General features: G+C 43.8%; 1 protein-coding gene across 5 annotated transcripts in view; it reads left to right on the top strand.

Moving 5' to 3' along the window:
- The window catches only part of Aplp2 (amyloid beta precursor like protein 2), a 73,088-nt gene extending 56,024 nt beyond the window's left edge, over positions 1-17,064 (top strand). For 2 of the 5 annotated variants that reach the window (XM_042280610.2, XM_042280612.2), the window contains 9 exons: positions 939-1,097; positions 2,167-2,295; positions 6,287-6,386; positions 7,011-7,163; positions 8,650-8,685; positions 11,359-11,444; positions 12,444-12,518; positions 13,397-13,552; positions 15,636-17,064. In XM_042280610.2, coding sequence (XP_042136544.1) covers positions 939-1,097; positions 2,167-2,295; positions 6,287-6,386; positions 7,011-7,163; positions 8,650-8,685; positions 11,359-11,444; positions 12,444-12,518; positions 13,397-13,552; positions 15,636-15,737 — 996 coding nt within the window. In that variant the 3' untranslated portion in view covers positions 15,738-17,064. Of the gene's footprint in view, positions 1-938; positions 1,098-2,166; positions 2,296-6,286; positions 6,387-7,010; positions 7,164-8,649; positions 8,686-11,358; positions 11,445-12,443; positions 12,545-13,069; positions 13,149-13,396; positions 13,553-15,635 lie in introns of those variants that run through there. The other 3 variants (XM_042280613.2, XM_042280611.2, XM_076575920.1) reach the window with 2 other exon arrangements.
- Positions 17,065-22,341: the final 5,277 nt, after the last annotated feature.

The raw sequence follows: 22,341 nt of genomic DNA, 5'->3' as shown, positions 1-22,341 counted from the left end.
GCAAATGCCCTCTGTCATCTTGTTCATGGGCTGTGACTTGTTTTTCAACACTACTGGATTAAAAAGAAACTGACAGACTCATTGACAAGCCGAGAGGCAAAAACCACAGCTCTTGAATGCAAGTTTATCCCTGACTTTGTAAAGATGGAACCTCAGAGTCATAGCAGCAGATTTATTGCTATTGTACTCCTTCAGTAGACAGGCGGGCTTAGCGACAGAAACAGCAATTCATAAGACTGATTTGGTTTTGGAGAATGAATCGTGTTATGTTTTAATTTTTTTTTTTTAAATGTGGGAGAGTACCTTTGAAAGCTGAACCCCCACCCAGACTAAGCACACATTTTAAAATCAGTATGTACCAGGTGTACTCTCTCCTTATCACTGGTGTATTTCCTGGAGGTATTACCTTGGCTTTTTTTAATCAGTCTCTCAAAATCTGAAAGCTTGGATTCTTACACAAGCAATTTCATCTTCTGTAGGAGTATTTGATTCAGCAACATTAAGCTGCCAGTAAACATGGCCAGGCAGCTCACAGATAACGGTCCCTTCACAGCTCTAGTAGGTATAACCCAGTGTGAGCCAGCACATTCATTGCTGAACTATTTCAAAACATGTCCTGTTAGTTACTGCTTCAGGATTTAGAAGTTGGTGTCTTGTTAGAACATGGAAAAGATGATAGTGAACATTGAAAAACCAGATGTTGAAATTACAAACCTAGTGATTTTAGCTACAGAACTCGAGTCTCTCTAACACAGAAATGTAATTTAGGTTGGTTATTTTTTTAGATAGAAATCAGAGCTAATGCCACTCTGAATCTGTTACTGTCTTATGGAGACACAGAGGCACTAGGCAAAGAAAAGTCTTAGGTCCTGAAGGTGCTTTTTTAGACTTCCTACTGGGGCCATGAATTACATGTCCTTCCTTCTTTCTTGGCTTAGCACTTCCAAGCTATGGTTAAAGCTTTAGAGAAGGAAGCAGCCAGCGAGAAGCAGCAGCTTGTGGAAACTCACTTGGCCCGAGTGGAAGCCATGCTGAATGACCGCCGGCGGATAGCTCTGGAGAATTACCTGGCTGCCCTGCAGTCTGACCCACCTCGGGTGAGTCGGGGGCAGAGTGGACTCAAAGCCAAGTCATGTTCTTACTGTTGCCTGTTTAAAACGTGTACTTAATGGAACATACAGCTTGGTGAAAAATGAGATTTTTAAGACAAGTTTTGACAAAATTGAAGGTAAAGATTAGAAAAGGAACCGAGTCTAGTATCTGGATATATGAGCTTGGTAGCATTCCATCACAGTGTGCCTGCATGTGCCACCTGGGATATACAAGTGGACAAGCATAAGCTCAGGGAACTTACTGTTTGACACACAGTTCTGGGTTCTCTGTGGTACCCTTACTTTCAAAGAAGGAAAGCATGCCTCTGAATGTAAGTGTTTGAACCAGTTCATTCAAAATCATCTTCTAAAGGAAAGGGAAGGATGTGGGCAGTGGTGGGTGGTACACACTTGTAATCTGAGCCCTTCAGGGCCAGAGGCAGGGGAGTCGCAAGCCTGGGGCCAGCCTAGTAAACAAAGAAGGAAAAGGGTAAAATAATCAGAGTGGAACTCCTGAGTGAGTGGTCTCAAGCTTTTTTTATGTTTAAATCAAACCTCTATTCCTTTGAGAGCCATAGAAAGTATTGGACAGGAGCCAGTGCTATGACACACAGGATAAAGGCACATGCTGCATAAACCTGACAGCCAGAGTTCAATCTCCAGAACCCACACAGAGGTGGGGGAAGAGAGCAAACTCCACAGAATTACCCACTGACCTCACAGACTCTGATATACACATGCTAGGAATTCTTTTCTTAATTAAAAAGTATTTGACAGGAGAATATTTGTGTCCTTCTTGATTTATGCCATTGAAGTCTCTCTCTCTCTAGAGTGACACAAAAAAATCCCTAGCTCACAATTTAGGTTTTGAACCACACCAGGAAAGAAAAAATTAGTTCACAGGAGCTGAAGAATCTGGAACAAACAAAAACAAACAAAAAAAACAAAACTTTTTTTTTTTTTTTTTACCAAGAAAGATAGTTCTTTACTTGTTTCCAAGCTATAGCTTTTATTCTCTAATCAATTTTGAGGATTTTGTTTTCCTTACCTACTTTGAATTCTCTGGTCTTGGCAGCCACATCGTATTCTGCAAGCTCTGCGTCGTTACGTCCGTGCTGAGAATAAAGATCGCCTACATACCATTCGTCATTACCAGCACGTGTTGGCTGTTGACCCAGAAAAGGCTGCCCAGATGAAATCCCAGGTAAACTAGACAGGTTTCCAGCAGGTGCTGAGACACACTGCTGTTGTGCTCGTTAGAAGACTGTAGTATGCCAGTTGGGTTTTGCCAGGAAGAGATAAGTCAGTTTCCAAATCAAATTTTTATGTCAGTTCATTTCTGATTCAGCTTATCACCTGAATTAGTATGTGAAACCTTTTTCTAGGTTTCATTTGTATACAATGTATACAAATACATTGTATGGATCTTAAGCATTGATCTTGGCTTACTGGTAGGGACATTTGCCCAGTGTGTCTGAGTCCTAGGATTTGATTTCTAAAGCCACAAAACAACACTTCACTTCCTGTTGTATCTGTTGAAGTTTTTGTTCGGACAGACACATTTCTGAGTTTGTCCTATGCTAAGCCCAGTTTACCCCACTGTCATTTGTACAGGTTTTTCTAGGTCTTATTTTGGTACTTGTCCATATGTTAGTAAATCTTCTCATGTGTTCCTAGACTGTGAACTGTGCATAGGACTGCCAAGTCTAATATAATAGTCCGTTGATTTTCCTGAGGATGGTTTAATAACATCATCATCCTTGTTTTATTTTCCTGTTTTAAATAGAAAGCCATGCAGATTATGAGTACTCATATGCATGAGATGTGCTTAGAGTGAGTGCCCTTCCAGAAATTCTTCTTCCCAGCTTCTTAGAGTACAATCGTAAAATAATTTACCCAAAAGCTGTAGGATCCCAGAGCTTAGTTTCACTCCCTTTGTTGGGCAGAAGTTTGTGTTACCATCTGCATGTTAAAATTTCACAGGCTAGGTGGTGATGGCATATGCCATTAATCCCAGCACCTGAGAGGCAGAGGCAGGTGAATCTCTGAATTCAAGGCCAGCCTGGTCTACAGAGCAAGTTCCAGGACAGGCTCCAAAAACAGCTACACAGAGAAACCCTCTTTCAAAAAACCAAAAAAAATTTTTTTGCAGAGTCTAATGAAGTTGGATCCCTTGACTACTGCTCAAGGACTCATACAAATTAAGTTTGTTAACTAGGAAATGAAGAATTACTTTCCTCCAAGGTACAGAGTTCACATTAGAAGTTGGATGTTTGACTGGGCGGTGGTGGTGCACGCCTTTGATCCCAGCACTTGGGAAGCAGAACCAGGTGGATCTCTGTGAGTTCAAGGCCAGCCTGGTCTACAGAGTGAGATTCAGGACAGGCACCAAAACGACACAGAGAAACCCTGTCTCAAAAAACCAAACAAAAAGAAGTTGGATGTTGGAAAGAACTAAAGAACTTTGGTGCCTGAACAGTGGACTATGGGCAGGGATATTTCCGAGGCCCTAGGAAGCACCTAGTAGAGGTCTGGTGTTACGGTTTCATTTCACACTAGATGGAGTGGAAGAGGGGAAACACCAGGAGTTCTGGACTGTCTTTGGAAGACAGGTGGAGAAATGAATCTTGTCAGGATTGGATTGGTTTGACCCAAATCTTTTAGTATATTTTTGTTGTATCTTACAGGGGGTCATGGGGATGAAATTAAATTAAATTTGTATGGGATCTAGTCATGTATATATTAAATATATTTTTGAGGGAATATTTATTCTATATAATATAATATAACGGAGAGCGACTTTTTGTTTTGGTGTTGAGGGTAGAATCCAGGGCCTTTCACATCCTGGGCAAGTAGTCTACAGCTGAGCTACACATCTGTGGGCCTGATTTGATAATTTATTAGCAATTCCTGAGACAAAGATCCATAACAAGTAAACTGAAAAACAGCAGCATCCCATATTAGCAATTCTGCAGAAAAACCTATCTCTGCTGGGAACTGTAAGTCTGTTCTTACAGGGAATGGGACCACTGAATTACATGTATCACTGCCTGTTCCCTGTGCTGCCTGAGCACTCAGTGTGAACACTCAGCGTGTTACACGATAAGTATCCCCCCCCCATCCAAAATATTTAGGACCAGAAGTATTTCTGATTACATATTTTAAAAAAGGTTTACTACGTACATAGTAAGATATTCCTGGGAGCTGGAGAGAGGCTCAGTGGTTAAGATCTTCTAGAACACCAGGGTTTGATTCCCAGCACCCATATATCCACTCACAATCATCTTTAACTAGTTCTAGGGGACATGCCCTCTACTGGCCTCTGCAGGTACCAGGAACAAATGTGATAGGCAGACTTAGATATAGGCAGAACACCCATACACATAAAATAAAATAAATCAATCTCGTAAAATATTTTTCTTTGGTCTGACCCAAATTTAAGCCTGAATTGGTTTATGTTTCATATATTTGTAGTGCTCCTGTGTTTTGAACCTGTCACTCAGGCTCTTTAGTGTGAACATTTCTATAATGACTGATTCCCACTATTCCACCCTGTGGTTCTTGTCCTCTCAAATGGCTCCTTAATTCATCTAAGGAAGTATAATGGTATCTACATGTGCTTGGACTCAGGGCAGCACATTGCAATTCCATTTGCATTTTTTGCAAAGGCTCTCACACTTGTGCTTTCCCATCAATTTATTTGATTGGCAGAATGGCAAATACAAAATTAAATTGCTTCCATCTTGCTTTTAAAGGTCAGAAGCACATCAATCTACAGTAAAAGCATCTTTAATTTTTTCCGTTTTGACCCTTCATGTTAATGGCTTCAGGGCTGTCCAGTCCACTAGTTTTGAGCGCCCCCTTTAGAAGCAGCTCGGGAAGTGCAAGCTTAGGCTGGAGGGGTAATGAGTTTGAGCTGTGCAGCAGAACTCCACTGTGTCTTTGAGTCACATCACCTGTCTTTTCTACCTTGGATGCTTTTGTTGTTATCATTGGATTAACAGTCTTTGTATTCAGAAAAGTAATGAGCTAGCATAGATAAATCTTTCTTCAGCACATGAAAATGGGTTATTCATGCCTTATGAATTTTATTTTAAAGAACCATAATTTAAATAGGAATAAATTAGTCCTGGTCTGTTTTGTTTTGTTTTTTTGAAACAAGGTTTCTCTGTGTAGTTTTGGTGCCTGTCCTGGATCTCGCTCTGTAGACCAGGCTGGCCTCGAACTCACAGAGATCTGCCTGCCTCTGCACCACCGCCGCCTGGCTTGCTTATTTGTTTGTTTGTTTGGAGTCCTGGTCTTCACCTTAATAGTTTTAGGTAGTTGCTTCACCAAGCCGTATCCACGAGCAGCCTTCCTGCCAGTAGTCCAGTTGTGTGTGTGTACTTGCTTGACTTTTCTAGTGGGAAAACAGTGACTGGCACTTCCCCTCTTTCTCAGACTCAGCGAAGTTTTTATTAAAATCTAGCACCCTACAAACCAGGGCCCTGACTCAGTATAGTTAGTGACAATTGTCTTGTATAAAAACCAAATCAAAGCTGGGTGGTGGTGGCGCACGCCTTTAATCCCAGCACTCGGGAGGCAGAGCCAGGCAGATCTCTGTGAGTTCGAGGCCAGCCTGGTCTCCAAAGTGAGTTCCAGGAAAGGCGCAAAGCTACACAGAGAAACCCTGTCTCGAAAAACCAAAAAAACAAACAAACAAACAAAAAAAAAACCAAATCAAATCAACTGACTAGTGAGCTTTTTTTTTTTAACTTTATATGGATGAGTGTTTTGCCTGTATGCATTCCTGGTTGTCTGTGGAGGCTGGAAGAGGATCTCTGATCCCTGGAACGAGAATTAGCAGGCAGTGTGAACTCTCATGTGGGTGCTACACTTGAATACAAGTCCTCTGGAAAAGCAAATGCTCATGTCCACTGAGCCGTCTCTCCAGCTCCTCATGACCATATTTTAAAAAATGGCTTTTTCTAGTTTGTAGCCCTCTCTGGGGATAAATGACTATCAATCACACTATGTGCTCTCTTACGCTTTAGAGGTTTGCTAGTCTGGCAAGGAAAGTAATAGACTTCTTCCAGCTGTTCTGCTTTGTCTGGTAGCAAGTAGAACCTCTGGGTCTCGGGAACTATATGTGGGTGTTTTTCCTCCTGACCTCATAGTTTTCAGTGACAAGGCCTTTCCCTATGCTGTGCTTCTAGGTGATGACACACCTCCATGTAATTGAAGAAAGAAGGAACCAAAGCCTTTCTCTATTGTACAAAGTTCCTTATGTGGCTCAAGAAATCCAGGAGGAAATCGGTGGGTACTAGTTATATCCAGGCCAGACTGGACTCTTGGTGAGGTTCGGGAGTGATGGCAGGGAAGGACGAAGTAAAGAAGGAGTAAGCAAGGCTGGTGCAGTGGGCATTAGCACACCATGGTTTCAGAAAGTCGGGAATTGACTAGAGGTTTACATGACAAGGCTGAGGAGTCTCCGAAGACAGATGTACTGGCCTGGAGCCACAGAGCCTTGAATTTCATTGACCTTCACTCTTATTAGCGGAAGAAACTCTAGAGTGTGAAATTGCAGAGGCCTGGGATGTTTCCTGTTACCAGTTTATTCTGTATATCATCCTGTCTTCTGCTGTGTGTTTCAGGGTAAAATGGTTTACCAGTAGACAATATCTGCTTGAAGTCTTGTTGTGCTAGTAGAGATACAGATAGTGAAATAATCCAGAAGGTGTGAAGTTGCAGTTATGTGTGATGACTTCTCTAGAGATGGACCACATAAAGTCGGGCAGTTGGCAGGAGGTGGATGTGGGCAGGAGTTAGGCAGGGGGTGGGTCGCAGACTGTGGGGCTCTTGCCAGGTCTTGAGCTCTGGTCCTGTGCCTAGACTTGCTTCTAAACGCCGCTTCTCTGCTCCCTGCTGTATTTTTTTTAGATGAGCTCCTTCAGGAACAGAGAGCAGATATGGACCAGTTCACCTCCTCCATCTCAGAGAGCCCTGTGGATGTCCGGGTGAGCTCTGAGGAGAGTGAGGAGATCCCGCCGTTCCACCCTTTCCACCCCTTCCCATCTCTGTCTGAGAATGAAGGTATGTTTGGTCCTCAGAGCCATCCCTAGGAGCAGAGGCGAGGAGAAGGAAATTAGAAAATGGAATACATTTTTTTTTTTTTTTTTAAATCTTCTTGACTTGGGGAGGGTGTGTCATTGTGAGAGGCGGGGAAAAGGAAGGTATGGATTTCCCAAGTACCTGCTCTCTGTGGGCACTGCGCTGGGTTCTGTGGGGAAGTGGTACACTTGATATCAGGGAAATCAGAAAGATTTCTCACATTTTGTTGATTTCTCACACTTTATAGCAAGCCTTCTCTTGTGTGATGTCCCTTTTACATGGGGTCCCTTTGGGTTGTTAGTTATATTCCATCATTATCTTCCTTAAGTCTTGGGAGGCAGGTTAGGGGGAGAGGCTGAAGAGGTGCCCTGACTGGTTCAGGGTCCCATCTCCGATGTGAGGTGGAAGAGAAGCTGTATCCTTTGATTCACAAGCCTGTTTTCCTTTATTCTCTTGCTGGTTCTCAGGATCTAAAAGTGTCCCTGAAAATCAAGAGTCTGTACCAAAATAAACAAGCTGCTGAGCCTTGTGCCCTAAGACTAGTTTGTATAATCAGATTCTATTTCCTGCTCCTGCTGATGGTGAGGGTGGTAATGATAAAAATGGCCCATGGCTTTAGAATCTTAACTTTGTGCCAGCTTTAGTTAAGCATTGAACTTGGATGCCTTTCATTCAGACCTCAGAGCACTCTTTGAAGGTAGAGACTGTGGGTATCCCTTTTGGAGACGCTGAGGTTTGAGCAGATTAAATACTTGTCTAGGGTGTCACGTAGCTTAGATTGAAAGTGTAATTGAATCCACACTGACAGTTGAGTTCCTCCAGCTTCTGGGATACAGTCACAAAACCAATTAGACAGTAGCCTCGTGCAGCTACCAGACGGTGGAAAGATGTGCATCCAGCCGCCTTTAGAGTTTCACAGAGATGCCTTCATAACTCGTTAGCTCAGGTGCAGCTGCGCTGCTCCTGGCCTCCCAGTGCTGAGGACTCGAGAGATGAGTGGGGCAAGTGGTGTCACTCACTCCATTCCTGACTCACTGTAGATCCCAACCTCCATGAGGCTGGGGGCAGCCACACATGGGGCACCTTCTCTGTGCTTGTTTGGGTTGGGGCAAAGGGGAAGCTCGGCCTGATGGTACCTTGTCTCTTTGTCAGCGAACCACAATCAATACTAACTTCATTTTTTGCTGTTTTCTAAAAATAATAATAGTTTGTGGGGTCAGCTAAATAATATGAGACTCTTTCAGAATTTCTCTTAAAAGGCCAATCCTGACTTCCCACTTTTCTCTCTCATGAGGGACACATCTAGCGATTTCCTATTTAGATTACTGTTGTTTGTTTATGGGATATTTTTTTAAGAAAAAAAAATGCCTTTTGTTCACTTTATAGAGAGGAACTTGGAAGGAAACCATTTTCTTTCTTAATCTCCTTTTGTGCTATTTTGTTTTTTTATTGTTTTCCTTTCTGCTAGACACTCAGCCGGAGTTGTACCACCCAATGAAAAAAGGTTGGTTTGTCAAAGATGTTCCCTTAAGACCTCCATTCCTTTTCACTTCCCCAGTGTGTTGGAAGTTTCATTTTATGTTTCATGCCATCATCTGACTTTCCCCGCCTCATTTCTTCAGCCATGGCTGAGTGGAGCTAGCGTAGCCCTGCCTCCATGTTACTAACAAGCTCCCTGGCTTTCCGGGTGTGCAGAGTCTAGTCACTGTGTGACCACCCAAGCTTGGCTTTGGGGATGTCCAAGAAAGAGATGCTTCCCTAAGTCTTTGTCTGGGTCAATGTCAAAAAAGTACGTCAGTTTAACAAATGGTTGTGTATAACTAGTCTATAGAAGAATATGTTTAACTTGTACAGTCAGGTAGACTGTAAATTTTCCTCTCTTTTTTTCTCTTGTTATTACCAATTGCCTTTTCCCCTTTTAGCTGTCTTTACCTTCCATCCATGCCCCTTGTCTCATGTTCCTGAGTTGTCGTATTCCTTAAACACAAGCCGCCGCTGTGGAAAGAGGTAGAGACAGAGGCGCTCTAGGTGCAGTGAGTCCCCCGTCTTCAAAGACAGTGTGTGCTGTGGGAAGCACTCTACCAGCTGCATTGTCATCTTGGTGACCCACCAAACCGCCCTCTTAGGCAGAATTTTTTGCTCAGTTTTAATAGATGAAGCAGGTGAAAAAGTCACTGAGGTATTGCTTCCCAAATCAGCAGGTTTAAGAAGTAGAAGACCCAGGTCTGGACCCAAGGCTGTCTTCACAGCCCATGTGGTTTCTACTGCCTCAGTTGCTAGTGACAGCTGCAGACCACCCCACCCCCCCATGGTTAGCTAGTCCCTCTCTTGAGTCACTGACAGTAGTGCCTCTTCTTCGTGTAGTTTAGGAGCTCACTCTCTTAGCTTTGGTAGCCTGGTCATGGGTGGACCAAGTGAGATTCCCTGGCTCAGAATCTGGTGTTCTGATTTATACCATATTTTATTCTTAGAATCCAAAAGTATGATCTAACTCTTCTGAAATTCTTTGCATGTTAGTATTATTCAACTGTGTCTCCTCCTCTTGCAAGTCACTATGCTATAATATTCCTCTCAACTGTATGTCTTAGGTGTTAAGCTTGACTGCCTTTTGCTTTCCTACTTAAAAGAATGTTTTGGGATGATATAACTACTAACTTGGTCTCTTGAAGTCACTTGTGTGCATTATGAAACCAAAGTAAGCTTAGGCGGTGTTGAAGTTATAGCACTGACAAGCCTTAGGACAGCCAGACCAAGGCAAGCCCTTAGATGAGTGGGTTTAGTATCCCTTTGTATCCTGAGAATCTTGCCCTTATGGCTTTTAAAACTATGAGGTAGGAAGAGCTCAGAATTAGAATTTAGTAGTCTTGATTATGAGCATCCGTGCTAACTAAGTAAATACCTTCTAGATTTCTTTTTCTTGAATGGTAGACAGGCAGTGTTGTTTCATTTGAGACACCAAAGCTAGCCCTGATTTAACTGGTATCAAGTTGTGCTTTTCTTTTGAAGTAGACGCTTTAGAGAAAAATTGTGTCATTTTGGCTATAGTATAATGAGTTAATAAATTAACTAGGCTGCAAGCTCAGGCAGCCACATGGCTATCTGATATCATTAATCCCCTCTTGGTCTGTGTTAAGAAAGCAAGTCTAGTTGTGAAATGAAAAAGTTCGCTATGGCTGGGCTTTGTATTATTGCCTGCCATTGGCAGCTCCGGGACAGCAGTGCTCAATGTAAACTCACATTGGAATCGACCCACTTGCAGGCAGTTACCTTAGCACGTCAAGTTGGTTACCAAGCCTCTTTATAAAAGATTCAAATCCTAGATCTATACAAACTAAATATAGTTATTAATAAGAAATTTGTGATAGCTAGGAAGCATATGCTTGAAACTAAAAATGAAAAGGATTTTTCTCTCTCTGCGTCTGTGCAGAATCCAGACATGCTGCCATTCTGTGTACCACACGAGTGATGTTGGCTCAAGCCATTTCTGACCCTGAAAAAAGGACAGTTGCTATCCTTGCTCTTTCCACCTCGATTACGGTTCTGTCTGTTGATGAACTGCTTTCTCCTGCTCACCCAGGCTTACCATTTAGGATGTAACTATGTAGGAAGTCTGGGGGAGAAAATCCAGTGAGAGATGCAGAAGGAGATAGATAATTACAAACTGACTCTAAGTGCTACAACCTGGAAATGTCTCCCCAGAGAACCTGAAACTTGAAAGGCAGATAGGACTTGAGGGTGGAAGGTGGCAAGGGTTGAATTTAAAGCAGAAGTCATTTCTTACGGAGAAAACTGTTAGATTCTAAGCACACATACAGGTAGCATTCCTTTATCCATGTGGTAGGGTCTGGATACCAAAGAATTGTGCCATTGGACAGCTAGTGCTCATCACTGTACGTAAATGTAAGGGTTGGAATATGTTTTCCATCCTGGACACCCTCAGCTTCTCCAAAGACTTACATTCCATCCCTCTAGGTGGGAGAGCAGTAAGCACCCTCTCTTCCTTCATCAGTCCTTTGCAATGCTTGCACCATTCATCCTTGCAAAGCACAGTGCATTCTCAGACATGCCACTGCGGTGACATCTGGAGTTGTGGGCCTCAGGCAGGGATTTGCTGCTTCTGAGAGACTGGCCTGAGGTGGGCTGCCTACACACTCAGCTGTGAACGTTTTCTACACAGGATCTGGAATGGCAGAGCAAGACGGGGGACTAATTGGTGCAGAAGAAAAAGTGATTAACAGTAAGAATAAGATGGATGAAAATATGGTAAGCTGCTTGTCCTTTGCACAGCACATTTCCTCTTGTACACTGGAGCAGGTGCATGGTGGTTAGGACTTCCAGGCTAATGTGTGTGCCAGTTCTCCACAGAGTAGAAAGGAGGGGACCAGTGAAGCTGCTTTTTTCTTGAGTGCTTCACCTCTTACTATACAGTAGAAAAACTCATCTACAACTAAAGATACAAATAACGTATCAGAGGCTAGTTTCAAGTAAGTAAAAATGAAGTGGAAAACTGAATAAAATGGAGCTTTTTGTTGTTTTTCTTACACTGTTCTTATTTCTCCTTGCATTCTCCTGATGTTTTCTGTCTACTTCCTTTTTATTGCTCTCAGCTGAAATTTTTTTTGACTTTTTTACTTTAGTTGGGGGGTGGTCACATGCATGCCATGGTGTGCATGCAGAGGCCAAAGGACAATTAGGAGTCATTTCTCCTTCCATGTAGATCCCAGGAACCAAACTGAAACCTTTGAGTTTGGTGGCAAGCTCTTCGACCTGCTGAGCTGTCTTGCTGGCCTGATTCAGTATTTAAATGTAGTTTGTTAGCTGTCTGTCCTGAGCTTTGTCTCTACCACAGTTACTTCGAGGAAAGTTCAGGTGAAGAGCTGTCTGGAGCTGGGTGTGGTGGTGCACACCTTTAATCCCAGCGCTTGGGAGCCACAGGCAGAGGCAGAGGCAGGCAGAGCTCTAGAGTTTGAGGCCAGCCTGGTCAACAGAGTGAGTTCAAGGACAGCCAGGGTTACACAGAGAAACATTGTCTTGAAACCTGCCTCCCCCCCACTCCCCAAAAGAGCCTGACTGGACTAGCCACCTTACAGCACCTTTTCCCGTACTTACCGTACCCTCCTTTTGGAGATTTGGAGAATAGATTTGGATCAGTGTGACCAAAGAAACAGTTTCCCAACACCATATGGAATAGAAAAGAAGTGACATTTATGTTCATTTCTCTCCTGTTTTCTGAGTAGATGCTAATAATTGTGACTGTTTCAGGTCATTGACGAAACTCTGGATGTTAAGGAAATGATTTTCAATGCCGAGAGAGTTGGAGGCCTAGAGGAGGAGCCGGTATGTGTTTACTCCAGAACAGAAAGGCTGTAGCTAGAGTTTTCCGGCCTTGCCCACAGTCAGGACAAATCTCTGTCACCCGCCAGTCCCACAGCCGCTCAGACCCAACCAAGTAAACACAGAGACGCACATTGCTTACAAACTGTATGGCCGTGGCAGGCCTCCTGTCAACTGTTCCTATATCCTAAAGTAACGCACCTCTACAAATCTATACCTTGCCACGCGGCTCGTGGCTTACCAGCATCTTCACATGCTGCTTGTCCTGGCAGTGGCTGGCAGCGTCTCCTTCTGCCTTCCTGTTCTTTTATTTCTCCTCTGTTAGTCCCGCCTATACTTCCTGCCTAGCCACGACCAATCAGGTTTTATTTATTGACCAATCAGAGCAACTTGACATACAGACCATCCCCCAGTACAGCCAAGTGCAGACCATCTCAGACACCTGCACTTAGGCCCGTGGTCCTAATCATCCTCTATGCAAACCTGCTGGGCAACGCCACAAGGAACCCAAGAAGGGCTCCCACAGGACATACATTAACATCCCACAGCAAAAGGCAGTGTTCATTCTTTTTTCTTTCAGTCCTCTTAGCTCAAGTAGAGATGAAAGATCCCTGGTAGTAAGTCAATAAGGGACTCTTGGCCTGATTTCCCGAATTTCTACGTAAGAATACAAAAGAAAAAACAAAACAAAACACAAAAAAGCAAAAAACAAAGAAAATTTCCATGGAAATTAGAAAAGTGGGCATTCTCCCTGATCTGATGATGTAGACAAAGCAGGATCTTTGTGTGGCCCTGAGTTTTTGAAACAGGCTGAGAGGTACCTGGTCCTCTTTGCCAGGTGGTTACCAGGACTTTATTTCTTATGTGCTTTGTTGTTTTAGGAATCTGTGGGACCTTTGAGAGAAGACTTCAGTTTGAGCAGCAGTGCTCTTATTGGCTTGCTGGTTATTGCCGTGGCCATTGCTACAGTCATTGTTATCAGCCTGGTGATGCTGAGGAAGAGGCAGTATGGCACCATCAGCCATGGGATTGTGGAGGTAAGGACTGGGCTGCCTTCTGCCTTGGCCTAAGCTGATGAGGGTCTGCACTATTGGGTGGGTGGAGGGTGAGTTGAGTGTTTTGTGTTGGACATGCGGCTGTCAACGATTGTGTCACTCATTGGATTATTAGGTTGCATTTTGGAGATCAGCCATTACTGTGTTGTATTGCCCTTGTTTCAAGGGAGTGTCACCAACTTTCAGCATCCATTTGGTTTTGTTAAAGATTTATTTATTATCTATACAGTATTCTGCCTGCATGTATCCCTGCAGGCCAGAAGAGGGCGCCAGATCTCATTACAGGTGGTTGTGAGCCTCCATGTGGTTGCTGGGAATTGAACTCAGGACCTTTGGAAGAGCAAGCAGTGCTCTTAACCTCTGAGCCATCTCTCCAGCCCTCCATTTGGGTTTTAATCAGTTAAATGGTTCAATATCAGAAGTTCATAACATTTTATGCTTCAGAAAGCAAAAATAATATTACTATTTCCCTGGTGTGCTTTTTAGAAAGTGAGAAAGGGGTGTGTGTGTGTGTGTACACACTTGTTTATGTTGCTGGGGATCGAGCCAGAAGCCTTGGGTATTCTAGGCATGTGCTCTGTTATATTCGCAGACCTTTCTCTCTTTTGTAATGGCTGGGGATGGGAACAAAGAGCAAATGCAAGCTGTTTCTCTCTGTCTCTGCTGATGCATAATTGGAGTAGTTTGCTGCTCATTTTTCAGTGGATGGTAGAAATTGTTTCTTGCTCCTAGGTTATATAAATACACTAAGGAATATGATGCACTGTCAAAGAATACTGTAGACATGTGTAGGCAGAAGTTTCTCTCCTGTATGCCTGTTCTCAGATACCCAGCAGCTGCTTCCCAAATAATTGACTGGGAGGCTTAATATTACTTATAAATGCTTGGCTGGTAGCTCAGACTTATTACTAGCTCTTACACTTAAATTAACCTGTAATTCTTTTTTTTTTTTTTTTTTTTTGGTTTTTTCGAGACAGGGTTTCTCTGTGTAGCTTTGCGCCTTTCCTGGAACTCGCTTTGGAGACCAGGCTGGCCTCGAACTCACAGAGATCCGCCTGCCTCTGCCTCCCGAGTGCTGGGATTAAAGGCGTGCGCCACCACCGCCCGGCTAACCTGTAATTCTTATCTATGTTTATCCACATGGCTTGGTATTTTTTCTCAGTTCAGCATTCTCATCTTGCTTCTTCTGTGTCTGACTGGCAGCTCCTTGACTCTGCCCTCTTTTCCATCTCTCTCAGTTTGGATTTCCCACCTAACTTCCTGCCCAGCTACCAGCCAGTCATTGTTTTATTAAACCAATTCAAGTGACAAATCCTGACAGTGTGCAAGGGGATTATTCCACAGTAGACATGCAGGTGTTAGTACCGGAGCCTGGCTTTAGCGGTAGAGTTCCAAAGCTGGAAGTGACTACAGACCATCTGGCCCCTTTCTTTATTTCATAACTGAGCATGACATGACTTGCCTCCAATAGCCCAAAAACTAAGTGTTGGCCAATTGTCACTGTGGCTTCCAAGAAACTGGTCCTTTAAAAAAAGTTCAGTAACTACCACAGTGCACCTCAGTTCCTCTTAAGTTTCTCAGCAACCTGAAAAGGGGAATCCTGCCTTTTTACATAAAAACAAGTAGTAAAAGCAGCTCGGCAAATGAGCCTGAGGAACTGCCTTGCGTACCGGGAACAGCCTCTGTAATGGTCTGTCATTGTAAATTGCTCATTGGAGTGAGGTCACATGATGTGCATATAGAAATCAGGACTGTTAGAAGGGGTCTTTCTCTTTCCCTGTGGATCCCAAGGACCAAACTGAAATGGTCAAGTTTGTCAGTGAGCTGTTTTTCTCACTTGAGCAAGTTTTCAGAGCTCTGCTTTCAGAGAGAAGTATTACCTCTCTGACCTCCTTCTTTCCCCCCTTCTCTATGTCCTTGATACCAGCTCTTGTTTGGTCTGTCCAGTAAAAAAGGATGCTGGGCTGCTTTGAGTCCCATGGGATTGGACAGTGAATAGCCTGATGTCCTGCCGCTCTGCAGGCCTCTAGTCTGCCACAGTGACCTGCGACCTTTGTTCCTACAGGTTGACCCAATGCTTACCCCAGAAGAGCGTCACCTGAACAAGATGCAGAACCATGGTTATGAGAACCCAACCTACAAGTACCTGGAGCAGATGCAGATTTAAGGACAGGCTATGTGTGACAGACACCCTGGCTGGAGGCTGGTGCAGGTGGGCTAGAAGAGGTTCAGCATTTGTGCCTGACTGCTGACCACCAGTGGTGCCGGAAGGCAGGCCTCATCGTACATCCTGCTCTCCTGGATTGTTAAGACTATAAAGTACTACTGTAGGATTGCAATTTCCATTCTTTTAAATGGATTAAAAAAATGTTAATATAACAATATATGATATATAAACCTTAAGTGAAATGAAAAAAAAATGATCTATTGCAGATATCTGATGGATGTAGTTTTCTTTTTTTAAATTAGAAATGCCACTTCTATTGTATTGTCTCACACATGCTCTATATAAATGGAAAATGTTGATTTTTCGATGATAGACTATATACACAGGCTGTTCCCGTTAGTAAGTCAGTTCTTCAGGCTCATTTGCTGTGCTGGTTTTATTATTTTGTTTTTATGTAAAAAGGCAGTATTCCCCTTTTTAGGTTGCTGAGAAACTTATGTGGAACTGAAGTGCATTGTGGTACAGTTAATGAACTATTTTAAAAGTACAGTTTCTTTGGAAGCCTAATATTTCCAGTGCTGGGTGTTGGGTGCTTCTGTACTAGCTGTCCCCAAGCGGGGCCGAGGCACCTTGAGCTAGGCCAGTGCATACAGAGATCCACTGTGCTTTCCTTCAAATCCAGTTCTTCCACAGCAGCCAGCCTGTAGTTAGTACATGCTGTTATTCCACTGTTGTTTACTGGAGCTCGTCACCATCCACTTCCTCTACCAAGTGCGTCCAGATGTGCAGCCCCCTCCTCTCTGGACATCTCCCTTCAATGCACTGACCCCTGCCCTCCTTGTACCTCACTTCCACTCCCAACACTCTCCCCAGCTCTTGCTGTTCACTCAGAGAATACCATAATATGTGGCTGAGGACCCAGGAGAGTTCACAGGAGGCTTCTTTATATGAAAGGAGAGTGTTCTGGGTTGTACACGAAACTGGATCTGTAGACACTGTGGAAATCTTTGAAAATTTGTTTCCTTCACATGAGTCTGTAATGCTTTTATAGCTGAAGCTGATGCTCATAACCTTTGGAGTTTTGTTGTTTGTTTTGTTTTGTTTTGATCTGAAGGTTCTGGTAACCTGTTGTAAGTTTTTGGTTTTGTTTTGGGGTTTTGTTTTGTTGTTGTTGTGTTTTGTATTTTTCTGTGACTTCTTCCTCCTCTTCCTAGCCATGCGTCCTCCCACTATGCACAGGTTGAAACTTCACCTCCAGACTCCTTAGTGTGATCTGTGGAGAATGTACAGAACTTAACCACCTCAATAAACACTTTAACTCCCCCCAGCACCTGTGTTACTGACTGGCATTGATTTGCGATGATGGGGCTTCCTGGTCCTGCTTTGGGGATGAAGGGCATCTTCCTTCTGTGAAGAATTACAGCCTGAATTACAGAGGCCATAGTAAGTCAAACCCAGAATTCCATTTTTGTTCAAAGAAGAAGAAAGTGGTTAGAGAGACGGCTCAGCAGTTAAGAGGAGCACTAGGTGCTCTTCCAGAGGACCCAGGTTGGGTTCTCAGCACCGTATGGCAGTTTACAACCATCTGTAACTCTAGTTCCAGGAGATCCGACACCCTCTTCTGGCCTCCATGAGCATCAGGCACATACATGGTATGTTACGTACATGCAGGCAAAACACCCATACACATAAAATGACCAATTTTTTCCCCCAGTTAAGGAAGCTGGATGTTGTGGCTCTAATCTCAGCACTTGGGATTGTTGAGTTGAAGGCCAGCCTTGGCCACGTAGCAATCTGGAGAGCAGAGGAAGAGGAAGGAAAGCCTGCCTATGCAAAACTAAAGTCAGGCTATCAATACTGACATAAGACTAACTCGGGAACCTGCCTATGGCTTTGGTTTCTGCCTTGAAGTAACTTGCCACTAGGAGGCCTCCTGTGCCCATTGACTTGGGTGTTAACTGCTCACAGAGCTTTGTGCCCGAGCACCGTTAGCACCCAGTCTTCAATGCTCAGCTACTCCACGAGCCAATACATGTTACGATACGTGTAGTTACTAGGGTCATGCCACGTAGTCTGCATGTGGGCGTACATATGAGCAATCTTTCTCTGGACACTGGGGTAGGGAGCGACCGTTGTATTAGTTTCTAAGCCAGGAAGCACCTTGGCTGAGAGTCTCAGCACCCCGCTTCTCTTAACAGCCAACACCTCCCAGCTCCTCTCCTATGATGTCCCCTCAGGTTGCTGCCCAAGAGTCATAGAGAGAACTTTATATTTGGAGTGAGTTTCTCTCAGAGCACTCTAAGGAGATATCCCTGGACCCTCTATTACTGTCTGGAAGCAGCTTTGCCATTCATGATCTAATTCTAAATACAGCAGATCAGCTTTGTTTATTTGGTGCCTGTTGTCTGCTCACTGGTTCTCAAGCTCCATGGGGCTCGGTCATCTTTGCAAACCAACAACCTTTGTCCAAATGCCATCCCACTGGTGAGCTCTCCGAACTTCTCACCAGCACTCAGCCGACGGTGGCATAGTCCTGGGAGACACAGAGCTCGTAAGAGGACCGTGCATGGATTGGCTACAGCAGAAGTCGGATCAGAACACAAGAATTGTTGCAGCTTGCCCCCTGTCTCTCTAACCCTGTACAGATTTACTTTGCACTCAGCAGGACGTGGACTCATTTAATTGAATTTTCCTTAAACTGTAGAGGTAGCTGTATTTATGGTGTCCATATAGTGATTACATTTTCTGAGGAAACACCCACAGAAATGTAAATCAGGACCTGCCCTTTGACCTCTCCCTAGGAGGACAGCTCCCTCGTGGGTACAGAAAGAAACTTACTCATCTCCTGGTTTCTGCTTCGATGACTAAGCTGTGACTTCTGGGGAATGTGGCCCTACCCACCTTGCAGTGAGCCTCAGGTGCTGGCTGCTCTGTAGGTGTGAAGGTCCTAGTTGCCTGTCTGCTCTCGAGTGCAAATCCAAGACCAGCAGCTGAGGTCTGTGCCAGACCCAGGTATGTGGATGGTCTGTGGGCTTTCAGTTGCTGTGACAACAGATCCTCTTCGTTTAGAAGACACAGGTTAGACTGTAATGAGTCCCTAAGATTCCAGAGGGTCCAAGGGGGCACACTCATAGGAACATACTGTCAAGTTGGGTTTTTTTTTTTTCTTTTTTGGTTTTTTGAGACAGCGTTTCTCTGTGTAGTTTTGGTGCCTGTTCTGGATCTCGCTCTGTAGACCAGGCTGGCCTCTGCCTCCCGAGTGCTGAGATCAAAGACGTGCACCACCACCGCCCAGCACTGTCAAGTTCTTATGAGAAGTCATGGACAAGGACAAAGCAGAAGTAAAGGGGACATCATGATTTTAGTTGAAACATGACTACAATGTCACCTGCATCTAGAGGCAGAACCCAAGTCTGATAAACTTGAACCCAGGACAAAGAGCAGAGTGGTCTTTATAAAACAGACACCAGTATCTCTTGCCTTTCTGCCTATGAAATAGGGATGTCTTTTCTATCCTCCATGCTGTCGATCACAGACTTCATTAGTGGCTTCTACTATCAAGCAGCCCAGAGATTAGACAGACATTACCCTTTCTCTAAAATTTTTGACGTGGGTTAGAGATGACTTGAAAAGTCTGTAGATTTCTGGCCAAGAAAATCCAGTTCTGGATAACAATTTTTGTTTTGGTTTTTTTGAGATAGGGTTTCTCTGTGTAAGAGCTTTGGCTATCCTGGAATTCACAGAGATCCGCCTACCTCTGCCTCCTGGGATCAAAGGTGTGAGCCACCACGCCCAGCTTCTGGATGCCAATTTTGAAGTCAGATGTTGGGTTGCAGTGGTCCACCCCTGTAATGCCAGCATTTGGGAGGCTGAGGCAGGAGGACCACTTCAAGTTCAAGGCCAGCCTGGGTTACATAGTGAGTTCAAGACCAACTTGAACTACACAGGAGACCCTGTCAAAAAAAAGTATGTGGGTGTTTGTACATATGTTCATGTGTGGATGTGTGTGCACATATATGTGTATACGTGTGCAAATAGAGGCAGCATTTGATGTCTGATGCTGTGCGTGTATGCTGTACTTGTGTATATGTTTGCAGAGGTCTGAAGACACCTAGGACTTGGAGTTACAGCGTTTGAGAGCTGCCCAACATGGATGCTAGAAACTGAACTCCAGTCCCCTGGAAGAGCAGCAAGTGCTCTTGTAACTGCTGAGCTAGCACATTAGCCCAATCTGCATTTGGTGGTGGTGGTGTTTTGTTTTGTTTGTTTGTGGAGACATAGTCTCTCACTGAACCTGGATCTCCCCTCTTTGGCTAGACTGGTCAGTAAGCCTAGGAAATCCTTTACCTTCCCAGTGCTGGGATCAGTGTGTGCTGCTGTGCAAACACTGGGGACCAAAGTCAGGTAGATGTTCATGCTCCCATAGCAAGCACTTTGACAACCATTTTCCCTTTAAGTCAGTAACTGAGTAGAACTGAATGAATCAATGAAATATTTTAGTAAGCAGAACCACGTGAATATTTACATAGTTATTTTTAAATTATGTATGTACTGTATCCAAAATAGAAACCCGGGAGACAGAAAAGAGATGAAATAATTTTTCCCAAATAATTTACTTAATAAGGTGATAAAGCTTTTTGGATCCAGTAACATATTGTGCGTGCGTGCATGTGTGTGTGTGTGTGTGTGTGTGTGTGTGGAGGGAGGGGATAAAGCTACATAGACCAGGCTAGCCTCAAGCTCTCAGCAATCCACTTGTTCCTGCCTCCCCGGTAGAGAGATTATGCACAGTGCTGGCCAGTGTGGCTCCTGGGCTCACTCTCGTGTGTGAGAGGCAGTGCACACTCCCGCAGTGCACTCTGTCCCCGTCTCACTGATCCATTGTTAGTGTGAGTTTCCTTGGTTTTTATCTACTGCCCGCTTTCTGCCCTAGGATGTGACTTACCTTGTCTTGGTGGTCGTGAGTACTGGTTAGCTATTTTGTTGGAGTGTGTCTGTTTTTCTTGTAAAAGCTTCCTGGGGGTTAGTTTTTTACTTTAATTTCTTTGTTTGGGATCAAACCCAAGACCTTGTAAACAAATGCAGCTCTCTGAGCTTGAGAAAAAACCCATGTTGTCCACAGGACTCATCACGGTTGATTGCTGTGGATATCGCTCTGTATAAATAAAATGCTGATTGGCCAGTAGCCAGGCAGGAAGTATAGGTGGGACAAGGAGAGAGGAGAATTCTGGGAGCTAGAAGGCTGGGGCAGAGAGAGCTGCCAGCCGCTGCCATGAGAAGATGTTAAGATACCGGTAAGCCACGAGCCACGTGGCAACTTATAGATTAATAGAAATGGGTTGATTAAAGATATAAGAACAGTTAGCAAGAAGCCTGCCACAGCCATACAGTTTATAAGTAATATAAGTCTCTGTGTTTATTTGGTTAGGTCTGAGTGGCTGTGGGACTGGCGGGTGACAAAGATTTGTCCTGACTGTGGGCCAGGCAAGACCAAGAAAACTAGCTACAAATGGCTCCCAACGGGCAAGAGTTTCCACCTAAAACATGAGAAAAAAGATTCTAAAACGGGGCTAAAAAAATAGCTTCCTAGTTGTCTCTCTCAAGTTAGCAGCAGGCTATGGATTTGAGCTACTATGGCAGGTTCCTGGTGTGTGTGTTTAACCAGCAGTATGGCGGGAATGAGGTGTTTCCAAGCCGCACATTATGCTTCATGGTGGATTTAGTCTTGGTAGTACCAAAAAAATGAGGTAGAACCACTGTTTCTAAGAGTTGATGGCTCCCAGAGCTGGTGGTAAAAGGACCATCGCCATGTTGGGAAGCTGAAGTGGGAAGAGCCAGCAGCCACATAGGGGCTGGAGAGATGGCTTAGCGGTTAAGAGCACTGACTGCTCTTCCAGAGGTCCTGAGTTCAATTCCCAGCAACCACATGGTGGCTCACAACCATCTGTAATGAGATCTGGTGCCCTCTTCTGGCCTGCAGTCATACATGCTGTATACATAATAAATAAATCTTAAAAAAAAAAAAAAAAGAATGCTGCAGTTTAAAGCAATAGGTTCACAATAAGACAGATTCAGATGGAATAGTTTCCAGTGTGTGTAAGATATATGTAGACTTGAAAGAGACAAAAATAAGTGATATATACAGTTATATAAAGAAATACATAGTTTTAAAAAAAAAAAAGTCTTTAAAGACACAGTAAAGGTAGTATAAAAAAATAAGCCATGTGAATATTACACAGAATCTGGATTGTGTTGTCTTTTATATTCCTTAATTGCAGAAAGACATTTTATTGTAAAAGCTGTTGAGTTAAGCCAATATGTATATTTTAAAGGTACCATGACTTCAAAATTTGGATGTAAGGATATGTTGCTTTGGAAAAGAGGCTCTGCTTTTGTTTCCACAGAAAGCCAGAGGCTATGGATTTATTCCAGATTAAGATACATCAGTTTTGACCAGCCAAGAATCCCTGAAAGGTCTCCAATGACACCATGGCCCAGATGATCCAACATCCAGAACGGTTTCAAGGCAACTGGCTCAGATAATACACTCTCATAGACTACTCCATAATCCTAAATTATCTTTGTGTCCCCATAAAATACAGCA

Source organism: Peromyscus maniculatus, chromosome 7 (assembly GCF_049852395.1).
Source record: "Peromyscus maniculatus bairdii isolate BWxNUB_F1_BW_parent chromosome 7, HU_Pman_BW_mat_3.1, whole genome shotgun sequence".
Classification (NCBI taxonomy): Eukaryota; Metazoa; Chordata; class Mammalia; order Rodentia; family Cricetidae; genus Peromyscus; species Peromyscus maniculatus.
This window is presented reverse-complemented; position numbering and strand designations above follow the sequence as displayed.